The sequence below is a fragment of the Aquila chrysaetos genome, chromosome 24, assembly GCF_900496995.4.
Source record: "Aquila chrysaetos chrysaetos chromosome 24, bAquChr1.4, whole genome shotgun sequence".
Lineage (NCBI taxonomy): Eukaryota > Metazoa > Chordata > Aves > Accipitriformes > Accipitridae > Aquila > Aquila chrysaetos.
Window position 1 is genome coordinate 13,193,897 of NC_044027.1, and position 19,344 is coordinate 13,213,240.

The 19,344-nt window shown below is 47.1% G+C and overlaps 1 protein-coding gene across 1 annotated transcript in view; it reads right to left on the reverse strand.

The window, feature by feature from the left end:
• The window catches only part of MEGF9 (multiple EGF like domains 9), a 56,227-nt gene continuing 36,883 nt past the window's right edge, over nucleotides 1-19,344 (reverse strand). The window contains exons 3-6 of the mRNA XM_030000658.2: nucleotides 13,865-14,004; nucleotides 10,224-10,367; nucleotides 9,062-9,334; nucleotides 1-5,093 (exon numbers count right to left, since the gene is read on the reverse strand). Of these exons, the coding sequence (XP_029856518.1) occupies nucleotides 4,639-5,093; nucleotides 9,062-9,334; nucleotides 10,224-10,367; nucleotides 13,865-14,004 (1,012 nt within the window). The 3' untranslated portion in view covers nucleotides 1-4,638. The remainder of the gene's footprint in view (nucleotides 5,094-9,061; nucleotides 9,335-10,223; nucleotides 10,368-13,864; nucleotides 14,005-19,344) is intronic.

Here is a 19,344-nt window from a genome sequence, read left to right on the forward strand (position 1 = left end):
TACAAATTATATACATTTATTTTTATTCATTTTAAATAACATTCTTCTGTATAAATTCTGACATATATTCAAATCATACACTTTTTTTTTTTTTAGAAATGCATTTGTAAGCATAGCATATGCTTAGGAGACGCCTTATTTGGATGTGTAATAAGACTGATGGGTTTCAGTTGGGAGCAAGTACAACTTTTAAGGCCCACATTTTTCTTATTTTAATCCATCTCTCTGACACATGAAGAGCAGAGTCCTGTGGGAGCTCATTTTAAAGCTTCACTTTAAAGAGAAACATATTTTTAGGATTCAATCTTATACCCTTTATTTGAAGGAGACTGTGCAAACTTACTGCCACATTTACATTGCATGTAACTTTTGAGATAAAGATGCTGTGTAGCAGTGGTTAACTGGGCCAGGATACCCGAAGGATGCTGAATACATCCCCTCCTCTTTCCTAAACGGCTTCCAGTGTGCTAAGTTTGCTCAGCCTGGTCCAAGGGAATTATCATTCCAATGGATGACATCTCCTGACAGCTCCCCAGGGCTAGCACTCCATGCAGTTATTTCTAGCTACAGTGGTTCGTAAGATTCAAGATCATCTATTCACATTAACGCAATCACTTTTTTTGCATGTCTGTTGCACTCTGTGCTTACCAAATGCTCTCCTAAGTTGTGAGCCATCCAGGCTGCCCCACACCTTTGACACATCATTGCTTTTTGCCCTTTATCCGCTCCATTATATCCTCTTGCCTTCAGTTACTTGACTGTGGAGCTGAGCTCACGCCATCCAGACCAGCTGGGTCCAGAGGGCCCTCACGACCCTGAGGATCGTGCCTTGAGAGCTGGTTTCCCACGTTCACCCAGCCCTCACCTGCCTTGTCATACCTTCTCTATGCTCTACAGCTACCGTGCCGTGCCATCGCCTGCCCTTCTCCACGACAGCCACACCACTGCAGCCAGACACCAGCATGCCCAGTTAGAAGGTGATGCATGGTGGCCCTTCAGGAACGCTACGTGTATCTGTATTGCCACATCAGCCCTGGAAGTCACCTAGATGCCTTCCCCTTGTCTTGCTAGCTTCCGAGTCGGGCCTCGATGCAGCCCCGTAAGTCCATTTCTGGTTTACTTGCCCATAGCCCAGTGTGGCGTCGGGCAAACCTCGACACCTGGGAAGCTTCATGACAAGTTATAACACATAGCAGGTTGGCGGTCCTGGTGGCCTTTAGTACCCTGACACAGGTGTTTTAGCTCTGCACTCCCTCAACATATAATGCCAACCTAAGCTGACTGGAGATAGAACTAGCTCAGCTTCTTCCTCACCTCCTGTAGTGCCCAGGGGACAGCTGCATGGTTGATGGAGAGAGCAAGGACGATCTAATCTCACATCACCAAAGTCAAGCACGAAGCTGTTTATTCTTTCTTTGCCGAGGCATCCATCTTTTTTAAATGTTGCTCCTCTATGCCAAAGGCCTGGTTGGCTGGAGATGGCTGGTATTTTCCTGCTGAGTCATTTTGCCATCTGACAAGCATTGTCCCAGTGCCACATGCTTGCTGTGCTCCAGTTCCTGCTGAAGAACATCCTGTGCTTTCCTCTGCTGTCCAGACCTGGGCAGCCAGGTCCCCCCTGCCCAACCAAGCTTCCCATCACATCTGCGAGGGCCGTCTAGATCCCCTCATCCAGATGTGCGACCCACAGACAACAGCATGGCCGTACCACCCTCCCTGGCAGACTGACTCTAAGGCACCCTGACCTCCTCCTCTTTCCAAACCCGAGGCTCAAACACAAAGCCTTTAGAGTAACTTGGAGGTCAGAAGCAGCCCAGATGCAAACACCTCCTGTGCTGTGGTAGGCATGGACTAGGACGGCTCAGCATCTGAACTCACGCTCTGATTTTGCAGATGGTCATTATTTCTACAGTGAGAGAAAAATCAAAGCCTATTCCTGTTAAAAAGTAGCCTACAGTCATACCAAAATTTGAGGAAGAGGTGTTTTGTGGCAAAGGTGAAAAGATCTACTGAAGTATTTTGGAAACATGGAAGCGAACAATCTGTCCTTCACTTTGCCTGCCAGCATTAGTCCCAGAAGCTAACACTTCCTACGTTACCTTTCCCCACCCTATGAAGTGACCAAGTGCAAGTGTATCGCTAAATCAGCACTGCTAAATAATTACAATTTTTAAGAAGTTTTCTGTTTTGTCACCACTCTGCTCTTTAAAAGTCTGATGAGTAACTCGAGGATTAGCAATACCCAGATTTTCTCCTCCAGTCCTCCCCCATTTTATAAGTAACATTGCTCTGAATGACATCAGCCAAATTTATTACCTAAACTATGGGACCTCACCCAGACCCATAGCAGGCAACGGGAGCTTTTCCATTGGCTCAGGCCTATATGCAATGTCACATTCTGCCCTCACCATCTCCCTTGGTCATCCTCAACTATTTTCCTTTTTACTTGCCGTGCCTCATCTTTAAATCAAGCAGCAAGTTTTTGAGGCAGAAATGGCATCTTTGTGCATGTGTTTAAAGCACCTATTCCCTGCCCCGCCCCCCCCCCAAAGTCTCCAATGATAAGAAAAGCCTCCATGCAGCACCAGAAAGCAAATAAATAATCACCACATTCTTCCTACCGTTTCTCATCTTGAGAAATATTTACTTTTGCCTGGCTCTGAGGATGCATCAGTCAGCTCCTGCTGACCTTTAGCAGGTACTTCATTTATCCTCAGCATCAATTGCTTGCAAAGCACCAACGCGCACAGCAACGCAGCTTTAGTTCTGAGGTTGGTCATGAGTTAGGTGAAATATTTGTTTCACGCCCTGCTTAAATGTAACGGTATTGATTTTCACAGGTCGGACCCGGCGGCTCCCCGGCACAGGGAGGGCACGGTGCCTGCCTCGAGGCATGCATGCACGCTGCGGGTACCAAGTGAGGAGCTCCGTGGTGCAACCTCTCTGTGCTTCCCATTAGTTGTTCTCCCTCTGCTAACAGTCCGCCAGCCTCCCACAAAAATCAGGGGATTCCGTAAAACCTAAAGACCCCTGTAAGTTTTTTTGACAGCTGATTCCCCACCACCACCTTGTGCTACATAAGTTTCCTGAAAGCATCCATGCACTTTCAGCTTTTAAGCCTAGAAGCGCAGATCAGCTCCTGTGAGCTCTTCGGCTGAAAGCCGTTTTCACCCAAATCCAGGAGATTTTTGCTTTTGCCCTTCAAGAGGTCCGGAGGCTGCGCTCAGCCTCCGGCAAGTCTCCCCCATCACCGTGTCAGCACGGGAGAGATGGCAATGAGATCCACTCACATGATGAGCAGCCGCTTTGGAAAAGCTCGGCCATCAAGATCAGGCTCTCAATGCATTCATGACAGTGTATCTGCATTTTGTATAAAGATTTAAAAGCAAGTAACAGAATGGTACATCCGACTTTTGGACACCTACTAGGCCCTAGTCATGGCAACACTGGTATTCACTCTATATTTAAAGGAATGGGAAAATCTGACAGATGCAAGTAGGGAGCACTCACGTCTTCTCTAAAAAACAAAGTTATTCAGTGACACTAGAAGAAAAGCTTTAAGCAGTCGGTGTTTGCCAGAGTCCCAGCTCCAACAATATTGCCATCTAATTTACAGTATTTTAAACAATCCTCATTTTTTTTTTCTTTTTAAACAATGCCACTAACCGCTGTACAATTAAAATCTAGATGATAAAATATGACTTGGGGAATAGGGGAGGTTGGGGAGGGGTTCATGGTTTTGTTGTTGGGTTTTTTTGGTTGGTTGGTTGGTTGGTTGTCTTTTTTACAAATAATTACAGATACAATTCCAAGAAGATATATTACATTTTATATACAGAACACACCATTTCTATCAGGGTAGGGTATTAAGCCTAGCTTTTATTTTTACACGGCAACCCTGAGATCTCTTGTCGTCTTCCCTTGCACAGAAACTATACAAGTTCATTAACTCCTTCTAGAAAAAAAAAAAGGATTGCTATGTTTTAATAGCATCATCACCCTGTATATATACTCAGAAAGGGAAAAGCTTAGTCTCTTCCCTAACTCCAATATTTTCTTTTTTTTTTTTTTTCCTGTTTCCCTGCTTAGTGGAAACTGATAACGGTGACTTTTTTCAAGTGTGCAACTCACTCCTCTACTTGCCTTTTGGTAGTACAGTGAACAATTATTTCCCTTTTTTTGTCCTCCTTTTCAAACAAATTTATATCAGGAACTAATATAAAGCCTTTACAAAAGTCTATTTCTTGAAAATCCACTGTTAATTCATGAGCTACTTTTCAAACTAAAGGATGCAGACCTAAGTATTAGGTTGGCTGGAAATCAAGTAGCTTCTGATTAATCATGGGGTACTGCTTTCTCCACCCCACCACCTCTTCATAAAAAAAAAAAATGTATTTTCAGATCAGTGAATTCTATGGATCTTTATGGAGAACAGGATACTGAATGCATTTCACCATATTACCTGAAATTCGGATGTACTACACTTTTTTCTGTTCACCTGCAAGCTACAGCATGCCCAGCATAAGAGTATCTGAAGAGCAAATTCCTCTGCATGGAGCCTTGGCACGGATCCTGATACCCCTTCAACAAGCCCTATAACATTTTTAAGCCAACTTTGGAATAGCTGGAGCACTTCTTCTAAGCTTTATAATTATGCATGGGAGTCGTCAGCGTTAGTTGTCCATTCGGTGCGACTTCATTCCCATCATCTTCCAACAGCCCCGAAACATCAGCGTTGGGTATGCTGTCATGGTAGCTGCTAAAACTGATGTTGTCCTCTTTAAGTTCAATGGTCCAAAAAGGAGCGTTAAGTTTTCTGTTTTGATACTCACGGTACATGTAGACAGCACCCACAAAGCCCATTAGTAGGACCACAACAATGATGATAACTGTCAAAATAATTATGTTAAACTGAGTCCATGAAACATCTGCAAAAGCAGAGGTACTATTGTCAGAGGAACTCATAGGAAATATAGGCTGTATAGTTGTTGGTGACAACGTACTGTTTATCACTGCCGTTGAAAATGATGTTGCCTTGCTGGCATTTGGAGCAGAAGTTGTAAACTCCCTTGTTTCTGGGCCAAGAGTAGCTTCTACAAAACAAATAAAAAATGATCAATAAAAATAGGCTACGGTGGAATCAAACACAAACATAAGAGATTTGACATTTATATCACAGTTATTATGGCAATTAAGTTTACACTGTTAAAGCTGGTATTTTTTCAAAATAGTTTACAAAAATGGTTAGCCAGGGTTGGGTTTGTTTTTTTTTTTTAATAATTCTGTGTGCTAAGTGCTCATTGACTGCAGCATTCCTATAAAAAACTGGTGATGGATGGGTAGGTGCAGTAGCCAAGATTCAGCATTAGATACATGAGCTCACAATGAAAGCAAGCCACCCAGTCCAGCTCATATTCAGCCCATGAAAACGGGGTTCTACCAAGCTCAGCAGGAGTTTGGACTTTGAACCTAATGAAGGCAGAGTTTCACTTGTTGTCTACGTGGGCTGCACAATCAGGCTGGGAGGACACAGCGACTCCAGGAGCTTAAACCTCTCACAGTTAGTACACTAGAGGTAGGATTATTTTCACAATGTTATTATTTCTGCCTTACCTGTACAAGAAGATCAAAAATGAAAAAATGAACCATGAGTATTCTGCCATCACAGTGTTTAGCAACAGGTGTCAATATTTACACTGCTTTATGTAAAAGGGCAAAATAATCTCAGTTCTGCTTTTGAATGAAGAAGTCATACACAAATCTCACGGAAACCCCTAGTCTGCATAACCAGAAGCAGAAGGTAACCAAATCACAACAAAAAAAGACTGTGGATGTTCTTATGAAGCTTTCGAACACAGCAGAAGCCAGTTAGGATCCTGTTTTGGTTTTGGCTGCTGGCGTATGTCCGCACACGAAGGATGAGAACATGGGAACTACCAGACTGTGCCACAAGCTCCATCTTCCTCTGCAGCCTGTTCCCAGGCACAAAATAGCCAAGAACCTGCCTTGCTTCCAGCAAACATGAGATAACTCCCTTCTCAGATCTAGGAGTCAGTGGCAAGTGAACACTGGAGATCTCATAAGTGGGATGCAAATTCATTACGCCTTCTTCAAACCAGTTGAGCTATAGGCCTCAGAAAGTACCTTAAGAGCCTGAGTATTAGGATCCCAAATGTAACTAATAGATCATTTTCTTCACAGGAATAACCTGATCTATTTTAGATTCTCAAGTCCAGGCAGAAGGAACCCTCCAGAAGCTGAAGCCTCGATCAACCAAAATGTTCTCTACACCCATTGCTCCACAGGAGACTCCGCATCCTCTTTCCCACCCTCTTCCATTTCTCTTTCTGCTATCAGAAATGCAACTTCATTTTAAACCCACTCACAGCTGCAGCAATTACAGCTGATGGTGCCGTGCTGTATTGATCCAGCTCTCCTGAAGAAAATGTCTACTAATTATGACTGAGGAGGAGAGTCACTTCTGAAGGACTAATTTTGCACCAAGTTGCATCTCCAATGGCAACAAGAGCTGGAAATACTCAGGATGCACCCTCGGGAGAGCTCCCAAGAGTTAACTTTGGGCTGTCACGTTCCCAGTTCAGGCAATGGAGAAAGAAACTCCTCTGGAGACAGCATCACACACCTAATTTAGGCTCCTGCTCAGCGTCCCTCCCTGCAGCAGCTTCTCTATTCTCTGCAGGTCCTGCCTTAGGTTGATAAGGATACTCATGCCAGAAGGCATTCTCTGTGGGATAACAGCCAGGATTTCACAGTAGGAAGCAACATGACAGGAGCAAGAGGTTCCTGGATACAGCTTTGGGAGAAAGGCATGAGGAATTCAGTCATCCTTTCCAAATTCCTTCATCAACACTCAAGTCTTGGCAAACCCTGCCAGTAGCTATAATTAGAAAAAAACAGAACAGAGACAATGGCTGATTCACCAGCAAGGAAACAGGACTTCTCTGGGCTTTACTTGTGAGTCAGCATCGGCTAAGTGCTGGCAAGGGGGACAGGGGTGAAAACATTTCCTGGAAGTGACGGTAACATCATGGAGAAACAGTGCCATGCTCTGACCGCGGACTGTCACTTTTGGGCTGTGATACAGCGATGCCTGTTTCCGCTCACCAGGGCCGTGCCAGCCCTCCAGATGTCCTAAAGCAGCTCCTTGAGAGCGGCAGCTGTTCAGTCAATGGGACGCTTTGGCAGCTTTGACGTGAGCGTCATATCCAGCTGCTTGATTGAAATGCAGTCTCTGCAAAGCTTCTGCTACCTCCTGCAATGAATGAGCACCGGCAGGAGCCGGGGCCATGCCAGCAGCCCACACGCCGGCTCTCAGGGAAGGCTGCGATGCTCGGCTGGGTGGCACAGTGCCACGCTGCATCACTAAGCCCCTGCTGCTATGCCTCACCATCGCAGCAGGAACACCATCCACCCAGGGGTCGAAAACACTGACTTTGGTCATCCCACACGTCCTTTGAATATTCTCTCCATCTGCCTTGACAGCGTCAAAATCTTGGTCAGGTTTAAGACTCTGAACAGCTCCTGTGGATACTCGAGGCTGGGTTTAGCTTTGCCCAGGCTGTACAAAACGTGCTGTCTTACTTCAACTGCGACCAGTTAAACAGAGTCTGGGTGATGGTTTCACTCCAGAAGCCACTCAAAACTAGGCCACTGAAATGCACTAGTGGTTTATGAAAATCTTAACCTGAAACTAGTTAATGCACAGTACCTCAGCATGTCAACTTTTAGGCAAATTGCATGTAAGAAACTGGAAAGAAACTGTAAGCCTTTTTAATTGCTTAATAAGAACAGGAAAAAAGAGGTGTCAAGGAAACAGGAAAGCTAGAAGAGCGTGTTCCGGTCCCTTTGAAAGGGGACAGTCTTTCCCCACATCAGGAATCGGCTATAACAATGCCATTAAAATAAAACTAAATGGTGAAAACTGCAAGTATACAAGCAAAGCCGTACATATGGATTTTAATGGAGCAAGGTCATGTAGCTCTTAGCACAAAGACAAAGCTGTGCAGGGCATAATGGATGACCTGATGCAAAAGTGCCGTTTTCAGCCCTGTAACGGTACAGTACAGCTAATGAGCATCCAACTTTTTTGTATTGATCATCTCCCCACGCAGAGGACGACTCTGTGATTACACCTCCAGAGAGCAGCACGGGAGTGAAAACCACATTTACTTCTAATGGAAGTTCTGAATTAAATCTCTCTTGGTGACAAGGATGAATTTGGGCCCAGATACTTTCCTGAACTCTGGGTTCTCTTATCTAATACATGACACCAGTAATGTTTCCATGCATGGAGCTGGAGATCCACCTTGTGGACCAACCTCCTGATAACCACTGAAGAAGCAACTTAAGAATCATATTCTCTCATTTTACTATGAGTCCTCCTGCTGTGCAGTAGCCTCTCTAAGTACCAGAGCTAGTTTGCGTCCCAGGTGCTACATGCAGTGTCTCAGATGTGTACTGAAGACTGATGAGAGAGCCCTCCAGAGCGGGTACTGGTAAATTCTGGCATTGACTCGCTGTGCAAGTTTGGACCTCACCTCTGAGCTTTGGCTTCCCCATTTAGAAAGCATAAAAAAAGAATGTCTAAACTTGGTCCAAATAGTTATTATTTGCAGAGTACGAGGAGTGACAAAATTTATTATGAACACCCTTTCTAGGGAGCTAGGCAGTGCTATTGAATGGACTAGTAAATGAGGACAATTCACTGGGCACTAAGAGATCAAGTACATCAAGCAATGGAAATCTGAAAACCTACATTTAAATACACTGCAAATAGTTTTTGTTTTCCAGCTTGTTCACTAGAGGTGCCTGCCACAGTGTGAGAATCAGGGTGGTTACAGAGCTAAGTCTAAACCACAGATTTCAAGGCCAGCAGGCACCAACATGTTATAAAGGTCTAGTTTTCATCCCTGTACCACAGGCCAGATGAATCTAAACCAATTTGAACAATTAACAGTATTCCATCCCCAGCCTTCAGGCAGCTGGTGCCCACCTGAGCTGCACAGCAAGCTTCAACACTGATTTGAGGAGCACGTTTTACCTCTCCTGGTGCAGTTGGTCCCCTCGGGGTCTCGGACGTAGCCATCCTCACACTCCTCACAATGAAACCCAGCAGTGTGGTACAGGCAGCCGATGCACTCCCCGCTATCCGGCTTGCACACGCTGGGTGACCGCGCTGGGTCCACGTTCCCGTTGCATTTACATCTTACGCAGATGCTGTCGGAGTTGTAGTAGCCATTGTCACACTGGTTGCAGTTCGGGCCAGTGTACCCGGTTTTGCATTCGTCGCACCTTGGGGCAGTTTCACCAGGCTCTAAAGAATACAGAAAGCAAACCAGATATGTGCCACAGCCCCTTGCAGAGAAACACCCACTGGGGTACTTGTTCTGTGGGAACCGACCACAAGTCACTATGACAAAAATCAGCACCCACTGAGTATTAACCAATCTCAAATTTTAAGCTGAAAATACAACTTTTGAACTGCAGCAGTTTCTCAGCTCCTAGAGGAAAAAAAAGCTTTGGGGGTTTCTGATGCCTCGTACCAGCATCACAGAGCACTCTCAGAAGGTTGCTAAGCAAACAGATTATTACTCCTGAACATTTCCATCTCAAACAGCTAATTTCAGGAAACAGCTAGAACTATATCAGGGATGCGAGCATACTGCAGGAACTTTTTGGCCTACGCAAAGCCAGAGGTGGCTTGATTGCAAAAAAACAATTAAGGAACTATCAAAAAAAGTCTTACATATGTTTATTACAGCTATGACTTCTCTCAGTTACATGAAAATAGAGCAGGAAGATTGGGGAATCTCTGCTTGGACTCCCATGGAGATGTTCAGAAGAGGGCTCACAGAGGTATGAACAGCTACACGGCACTGCTGGGCATCTCCGGTACCTCTCCTGGCTGCCGCAGGCTCAGCAGTTTCTCTCTGCAAAACTCTGCAGGTTCTTCAGAGCAGGCTGCAGCCTGTAGCGAAGCATTTCTGATGCCCTCCGCTGCGCGGCTGCTCTCACAAGAGGCAACAAAAGCACCAGGGACGCGTTGTGGCAGGCGCCGGTTCCAGCAAGGCGCCCTGGTTCTCACAAACAGGACATTCACGGGCTATAAAACACCTTGCTAGGCTGATGTACTCTGAGTGGCAATTTAATTGAAAAGAGCTACATTCATTATCTGAGGAATTAGACCAAAACGAAAGCCTTACGTATTCGGCAGGTGCCGGTCGATGCCACGGTGGAGCACGGGCAGCGATGGCAGGCGTGGGCAGGATGGGTGCTTCTGTAGAAGCCCTCCTTGCAGAGCTCGCAGTGGTTTCCCTCGGTGTTTTCCTGGCAGTGCAGGCAGGTGCCTGGGGAAGGGACAAGAGCACAAGCAACCGTTCAGCAGCAGGAACTGGAGCAGAACATTTGGAGCAAGAATCCACGTGGAGTGCTCTCAATTATCAGAGATCACAGGTGATTTTGGATACCCTCCGGCCAAAACATGATCCTGGCCTCTTATGACCTTCTGATGGTCATCCCCCCCCTTCCACACGCACAATGTGAAAAAGTAGGTAGCCCCAGCAGAGAGGCCCACAGCTCATCACTTCAAAAGGTCAGTGCAGGTAAACACACGCTATCAATATTAAACGGTCCTCAAGGAAAGGGGTTTCAGTTTGCATCTGCGCCGGTGAGCCAGGATCTTGCTGCTTCAAATCCCCCACTCGCACGAGGGGCCCCTCCAGTTTATGCCTTTGCCCTTTTTTGTGTGCAGCCTCGTCCTACACCACAGAGCTGGTGGTCGGGGTAAGGAGGTGCCACCGTCCTGCCCTGGGGGCAGATGGCTCCATCCCACCAGTGGGGCTGCAGCTCCTCCATCCCCATCGCAGGCACACGGCAGCAGCAATTACTGACCTTCCCAAAGAGACAGAGGAGAACTCGGCGTTCAGGTGAGCCACCTCCCCTGCCCGGGGAAACCCCTGAATCAGAAAATTGACACGCTGTGTCTTAGCAGAGGCTGTGTCCTAACGGGCCTCTAAATTGCATTTTGATACTATTGTGACCAGAGAAAGAAAAATCTCCCTAGTTACAAAAACGCAGCCTCTATCAAAAGCCCATCCATCAACAGGAACATCCTATAATTCAGCAGTCTCGTCGACGAGGTGGCAGTGACCTGAGGGAAGCTTATATGATTAAATCCTGTGTACAAGACTCTGAAAAGGCAAGAGCCACCTTCTAACAAACCAGGGCGGCATAGAGCAGTTTATTCACTGCATCTATAAGCACAGACAGGAGATTCACTGAGCTAATCTAGCAGTGCTGCGGGGGTATGGAAAAGTCTCATATCAACATTAACCACAGAAAAAATCCTGAATTAGGTTAATGCTGACTGTTAAAAAACCCACAGCAAATTTTCTTATTAATATTGGACCAGTTTGGCTCCCTTGCAAGCCCTACTCTTCTCTTTCCACAGCAATGACTCCGCAGCCGAGCATCCCCGAGCAAGCCCGGCGCGTCCTTGCGGCCGACCCTCGTGCCAAGGGCAGGAAGCAATCCCTGGCAGCTGCCGCTTTCGGAAGCCGCTGATTCACCCGCGCGGTGAGTGACTAAGGATGCTTGCTCGGCGTCAGCTCCCACACACTGTTTGCTCTTCACCCAACAGCTTGTCAGACATGAGCCGGCGGTTTTTGTGGGAGAAGTGTCAGGGTTAGAGGGGAAAATTATCTGCTGGGCTCGATTTCTCCAGTTGCAAACCTCGATCAGCTGCTTCAGCGGGATGCCCGGGACAGACCGGCTCGTGGAAGGTTAATTTGCCCGATCAGCAGCAAGGGTGCCTTGAACCGTGCTCTGCAGGCATTAATGGTGGCATAAATCTGGAATCACACCTGTGTTTTCCGTACAGTCTTGGTCACTTCAGAACCAATGGCTTTCCCGTCGGCAGAAATTACTCACATTTATCTATACCAACGCTGCAAAATGGCTGCGTTTCCAATGAGTCAGCAAGTTGCTCAGCCATGCAAAGCACGCATGGGCTTGCAATCAGGTATCACTGTGGAAAGCCTTAATAATTAATAGCACTTCCCACCCTGATAATGCCCTCAGGAAGGATCAGACCTCACAGTACCCCAACTGGGAAGAAGCAACCAAACTCATTGCACAGACACAACATGGGGCACAAGGGTCGTGTTGAAGGAAGCGCTGTCGCCTGCCGAGCTCTGGCTGCCCAATTTCCAGCCCAATAATTTTAAATATTCCTCCTGGGAAGAGCGATGCCATGCGGAGACGGTTGCAGAGCCGGCAGAGGGAGCCCAAAGTACAGCATTAATGCGAAAGAAACCTTGAAAATTTGACAAAGACTACACAGTTGATGTAAAGCTGGGGAGGTCACACAAAGTGCAATTTCTAGAGCAGGCTGAGTGCACGACGTTACTTATTAGACGTCGGATCTAATTTTTAATCAACTGTTCTCTGTGCTGGTTTTGTTGGGTTCCCCCAACCCCAGCAGCAAATAAAGCAGATGGAGGAAAATTTTAAAAAGGGATTTTTGTCAGATAAACAATAGGTCATTAACCAAAAAGAGGGTTTTTCTTTGCAATGTTGCGGTCAGCGCTGGACAGCCCCAGCAAAAGCACTGCCTGAACAGCTCAATCCCAGAGGCAAGGTCTGTGCTGGGTTTTTTTCCAAAATCAAGAGATGGGGGAAACATTGAGGGAAAAAAAGGAAGAGCAGATTATCTTACTCCTTCACAAAACCCACACACCCAGCTCCAAATCAGTAACACAGCTGATGTGCGCACGGCTTTAGGTACAATCTTATATCCTTCAATATTAGTAGGACATAAGCACAAAAAGTTCAGAATAGGAATGAATGCAGTAATTCATCCTCAAGGAGTGCAGATCTGGTGCCTGCCTCTACCCCTGATGCTGAGCAGGATCAGGGCATTGGCTGGGCACAATCAGCACTGCAGCTGCCCGTTTCTGTGCTGCAAACACACAGGCCACGAGGGAACAGACACCCATGCAGAAGTTGCCCAGAAATACCATATTTGATGAGCTCTGCCTCTCTGGCTGCTATGCAAAAACCCTGCGATGTTATTTAAATTATTACTCCTTTCTAGGCTCCTGGATAAATATCACAGAACTGCATTTCAGCCTGGAAGTTCTGATGAGAATTTGGATTTTGAAGTGTGAGTTTTGCTGCTAAAGTGGGGATCGCGCAGGCAGTCACATAACATTGCTCCTCCGGGACCTCTCCTTTCAGTGGAAACAGGAAAGCAATTAGGTTCCCCCCTGCCCTCCCATAAGCTATTCAAGCACAGGTGCCTCAACATTTGCACTCCATCAACATCTGTGTGAGTGAGAGACAGTCAAAGAAATGATCAAGGAAAATGGACAAGGCAAATTTATAAAAAGTGGGCAATATTAATTAGGTGCTGCCAGTTTTTTCCAGCACTAATCATGTTATCTGTGGTAATAACAGTCACCTTACGTCAGTGCCAGTACAGTATATGTTTCCAGGTAAACAGCAGTTAAACAAAAGCTCCTTAAGAGCCCACGTTGTGTATTTGTGTAAATGCAGAGAACAATAGAGCACTGATTTCCAATAGCGACTGCAGAATAAAGGCTCTGCACTGCAGCCTGGGGTAAATAACACAGCCTGTATTGACTTCCTTGAGAAGAGGACTAGCTCCAACCTTGCCCCGCATTTTGATTTCAGTTTAAGGTAAAGATTCTGGGTACTCAAGGCATAAAGATGCAGACGAAGAGGATGAGAGTGGAGGTCTGCTGAATGAAAACGGCAAAAACCAGAGACAGAGGAGACAGGTAAAGTCTGCACCCACCGTGGGCACACGAGAAAAGGCTGTTACCTGTTAAGCTGTCGCAGATTTTGGAGTGGTTGTTGCACTGGCACGGCTCGCAGGTGATTTCGTTAAACCTGTAGTATCCATCACTGCACCGGTCGCACTTCAGGCCCGTGACACCAACTTTACACTGGCATTTCCCAGAGCTGCACAGAGAAAAACAATGAAATCTGGATGTGCTGGGAGGCATCCAAAGTACAAACCTGTGGTTAGTGTTTTGGACTCTCTTTCCAGAGCGGGAAACTCTGCAGAAATGCCTGCCAGAAGCAAGGCATGAAACCCATGGGCAACAATTTCCAAAAAGTGATGGGGAGTTCAAGAAAGGCTGAGTCTCTGCAAAACCAGTTGCCCTGACAGCAATTTCCAGCTGGGCACCAGAAATCATCGCTCGTTCTGGAAAGCCCTGGCCCAAAGCCATCCCCACGCATCAGCCCCCAGCAGATGCTCCGACAGCCCCTCTCCAGTCCCACCTTCATCAAGCACCCGCACGGGCCCTGGGTCCTGCAGGACACTGGGATACCCCAGATCCCTACGCCTGAACGATAAAAGAGCACCCACGTGGATAATCACCTCCCCTCCGCATCGGCGCCCATCGGAACCTCCCAGATTTTTGGGCGAGCGGACAATTCTGTGCTCACCACCTGCTTTCCCGGCTCCCCCGAGAGCCGGCACCGCAGCTCAGGTGTCTCGCTCGTGTTTCAGCCCAGGCGGGCATCAGCCGCCTGCACTCCCTCTGCTTCTCCTCCACGACCCTATCTACCCCTTCCACGCAACAACCCCACGGCCACCCGGGCAAAGCCCCTCTCTCCAGGCAACTTCTCCCACCCAGTAGGAGCCGGGGAAGGACAAGCGAGGGTTTTCCCTTCCCCAGCGGTTTCCACTACAGCTAACACCAGACAGGAGCCTGTTTACTTGGGCACCGAGTCTGACTGCACGGAGGGTAGAGCTCTGCACAGTTAAAATAGAGGATATTGGGGTTAGTTGGCATCAGCAAATACCAGAAGGCTATAAAAAGCAAAGGTTACCCTCATTCCTTTGGCTTTCCACGCCAGTCTTTCCATGTAGAGGCTTGAAACTTATCGCTTTCATAAGCAACTTTATATACTAGCAGCATCTAGGCTCAACTCTCACCGAAGTCACAGGAATGGATAAAATGCTCTTTCCCATCAACCCCCCGGCACGGCGACTGCCGGCTGCGGCTCTTCCCACCTGCACACGTGGGAACCGGTGACGAGAGAGCGCAGAATTGCCTTTCCGCATCTCCGATAGCCCTGGGGTGACCTGGAGGAAACCTCAACCCCTGCGTGCTGCACAGGGAAGGCAGGAGAGCAACCCAAATAAACATGATTTTGTCTCCTCCAGGAGACGGATTTATTTGCAGCTGCAGCAGACAAGGCGGGTATCATCCACAAAGCACCCCTGCACGCTGCTGGATGCACCCTCCTCCTATTAATTCAGTATTTCAGGGTTCAGTGTGCCTGAACAAAGATTATCTTTTGCTCTCCCTTGCTCCTCCTGGGGAAAAGCGAGCAATGCACAATTTTCTTCTAAAAGCCCCTAGAAAAATCTGCTGATTGAAACTAACAGAAGCTTGATGCACTGTTGATTTGTTTTTATTTAAAATGCAGTAGATTGCAATGCTTTTGGGAAGACATTGCTTCTGTTAGAAATTAACATAATTTAGTATTTCTGTTGTTCGTTTGCTTGCCAAAGGAAGAGGAAATACACAAAGGCACATCAAAATACAGAACTCGGCCCAAGTGGCTACACAATTAAACAGTTCCAGAATCTGAAACTTCAGGCATATTTAATGGACTGATTACAAGAAGGAAAAAGAAATATGATGTTTCCTTGCTCTCCAGATCATTATCTGGAATTGCAGCAGGCAGATGCAGAATTCAAAGGGATGCTGTTAAGCAGCTCAGTATGTTTGACTTTTAAAGAGCTTTTCACAAGACCTAACATTAATCCAAATGTTGTCACAGTGTTTAAAATAAGAGCAAACAAAAAGCAGTTTATTTTTATTTGCTTCTGACAGCTACCGGACAGATATTCCTGTAAGCGGGCAGGGGACAGGCAGAGCCAAGCAGGGAAAAGCAACTAATTTGTAGGGGATCTGATATTTAGCCTAAAACCACATCTTCTGGGGATGTGCCCTATGAGTAGGACTTTACAGGACCAAGCACTAGAGCTGTATTACCTTCAGCCTCCCAGGCTTCCTCCTGGAATTCAGGGTGCTCTGTTTTACTCTCTCCTGTCCCCCAATCAAGCCTTTAACTTAATGACACCCTCCTCTTCCTCCCGGCTGGCACCCCTCCATCCAGACTCCCACTTCATTTCTTTAAAGGAGGTTTATTTCCCCAATGACTCCGCTAGAGCTCAATGCAGCATTTTGGGGCAGTGTCCCTTGATTTTACTCGTTAGCTTAAAAATAACAGGAAAGCAAGCTATTTTTAAAAAAAAGACAGTTTTGGAAAGTTTGGTTTTAATGCCTCTAAAGCAGACCTTTTCTCAACATGTTACACATGGCACAGAGCCAAGTTCTGCATGTGCAAGAATTAAATCACTCAGCAAATATAAAGCTTTGCCTGTGGTCATTGCTTCCATAGAATAAAGCCCCCTTACAACACTCCTTTTCATAGCTCCAGTCCAGTAAAGACTGTCAGACACTTTTTAAAGCAAAGGTCAATGATATAAATGCATTGAAACCACACACACCAAAAAAAAAAAAAAAGTCCTGTTAACAGACCGATTGTGCCCATAAAAATCCAGAAACTTGAAAGAAAAAAGACCCACAGTTTAATACTTGCACAGTGAGAACTGAACTGGATTTTGACTATCAGCCAGGAATTTCTTTTTTGGGGGAAGTGAGGGGGAAGGAGGGGGAAGGGAAGAGGGAAACATTTTGATGCAGCAACATCAATTGCTCAACTCCATTTCAGATGATTATTAACTCCACTGAAGCCAGCCAATTTTTAACTCTCACAAAAGAATTGATGGAAGGATGTGTTGGGACAAAAACAGAATTCCAGTGACAAAAGTCTCCTGCCAGCCTTGGTTTCTACTAGATTTTTTACAAATATACTTACTTTAAAGACCGTGTAGGTAGTGTATATCACCATCACATCATCCATCAACTTTATATATGTTTCCTAATGATTAAAAACATCACCAGCACAAAAGATCCTGGCAGAAGGAGCAGGCAGTGATTAGCGGGCCGGCGGGGATAGGGGCAGGCCATGTGCAAGGCTCGGATCCAACACTGAGCGATCTGACCCTCCGGGACGGAGGGCTACACGCCACGTTTGGGACCCCCCAAGGCAGGAGCTCGTACATCTGATCGCCCTCAGCCCTTGCGCTTCACGTTATGCCTTAGGAGCTGCTGTCTCGATGCCTGCAGGGCGATAGCCGGGGGCTGGACAGCACCCGCCGGCAGGATGCGGCCACCCAGGGCAGCAGCCCACCGGCAGACACTGGGGAAGGGGCTGTAAATAAAAGCAAAATATTGGGCAAGGGGGAACAGCCTGCACCCCAAAAAAAGTCTGCAAAAGCCGGTCTGATTTCACTTCCACGCCCCACAGCCCCCTTCTACTCCACCCAAGGGGAAACAGCCACAGGATGCGGGAAATCCCATCGCCCACCAAGTGATTCATGCCACTAGTGGAAACAAAACGTTGCCCGTGGTCGGATTTTGCACAAGACTGCGGGTTTACAGCTACAGAAATTAAGGGGGTACAACAGAGACCTGCCGCTCTGTGCATTACTCCAGCTACCGTTAAAGAGGAGGACTGCAGAGAGTTTTGACCCCACTTGGAAGTGCCCTAGGAGCAGAGCACAAAGAACAGGTAACACCTCCAAAATCCCCTCTTGTGCCTGGCTGAAGCCGCAGAGCATCCTGCAGATAAATTTCTGCCAGGTCTGGTGGCCGGGGAAGGACACATGGACAGGACAGGCTCTGCCTGGGAGCTCAGGCAATGCCCTAACCCCGCACTGCTCAGCACAGGAGAGCACGGGAACTCAAAAAAGAAACCAAAAGCATTAAAATATCTGTGATCTGAGACCGATTGCAAAGTGCAGTTGCATCTGCAATGGGTCTCCACTCCTCCTCCACAGGAACATAGTTAAGCTAGCAGGGACATGACAGACACAAGATGGATGGGAAGACGGAGGACCACAGCCTTAAGGGCTGTTTGGAGGCATGCTGTGCACAGTTTAATGGTGTAACAGAAAACCCTTAGCAAGCTCTAATCGTTTATTTTCTTCTTTTTTTTTTTCCCAAGGAGGAAGGAAAGGAGAAATTCGTTTTGAATGTTTTCCCAGCTGCCAGAAAAACCTGGATGCCCAGCTGCCACCAAGAGCCCATGGGCTGCCTGACCAAGTCGGAGCCAGCCAAAACGGTACAGCACCAAGCTTTTGTGTCTTTATTTTTAAAACATTTGAGACTGGTAAGATGCTGGGGCACAGTCAGAGAAGGAGGGAGCTCCTATGGGTCTCAAACCAGGGCATACCATGCAGATGAGCCACATGAAACCCCCCACGGCTTTGAAGGAGAGCTTTGCCAAATACATTTACCATCCTCATCTGGAAGCACGGAGCATACGCACGCACCCCTCACATGATCTCCCAGGACCACATCACTTGCCAGGACCAGCCCCAGAAGAGCCGGTGAGGGGCCACGTTGCCCTGAGAAAAAGGAAAGCGAGGGCTACAGCCAGCCCTTCCCCGACCCGGCGGCATCTCCAGCTTCGCCTGCCGCCCCGTCGTCTCCCAGCCATTGCCTTGTAATCCTCTGATTACAGATATGCCCATCATTCATCCCAGCAGGGCCCGGAGGTGTTCCTGTAACATATACAATTAACGGCAACGACAGCGCTCTGTATGAATGAGGAAAAACACGTTGCTGAACTACGAGCATCTGTAAAACAACCCTCATGAAAAGGCTTTGTCACACTTTGATGAAATAAGACAAAAGGATGCTGCACAAGATTAGGAGGATTCAGAAGAGATGTTGCTAAAAATGGTGCGTTTCTCCAGTAAGCCCAGCTCCTTTTGTGCTGATTTTCTGTGATGTCTGACAGCAGCCAGGGGATAAATCTCTCTCACATTTTCTGGGCAACGTAGAAAAGTTAACATTTGAAAGCTAAACGCTCCAAGACACTTCCGTGGAAAACCAACGCTGCTAACACTCAACCCGAGCAAACCGAGAACCCTCGTAACCCACGTGTTGATTTTCCTTTAGGTCAATTAATTTGAATATCAGCACAACAGGGAAGCGGAGAGCCCGAAAAAAGCCCCACGTTGGGTTTCACCTCCCTGCTCCCTTGGCTCAAACCAAAGCCACTGGTAGCTGAAACGCTTTAGTGGAAGGGTTAGTGCAACCACAGCTGAGCCCTGCGCCCGCCACCCCACTCAGAGCTGCCTTTGTGGAGGCCAGAAGAAGCGGGGCTTTATTGCGGCGAACATTGGGCCATTGTGCGCCGCATTCC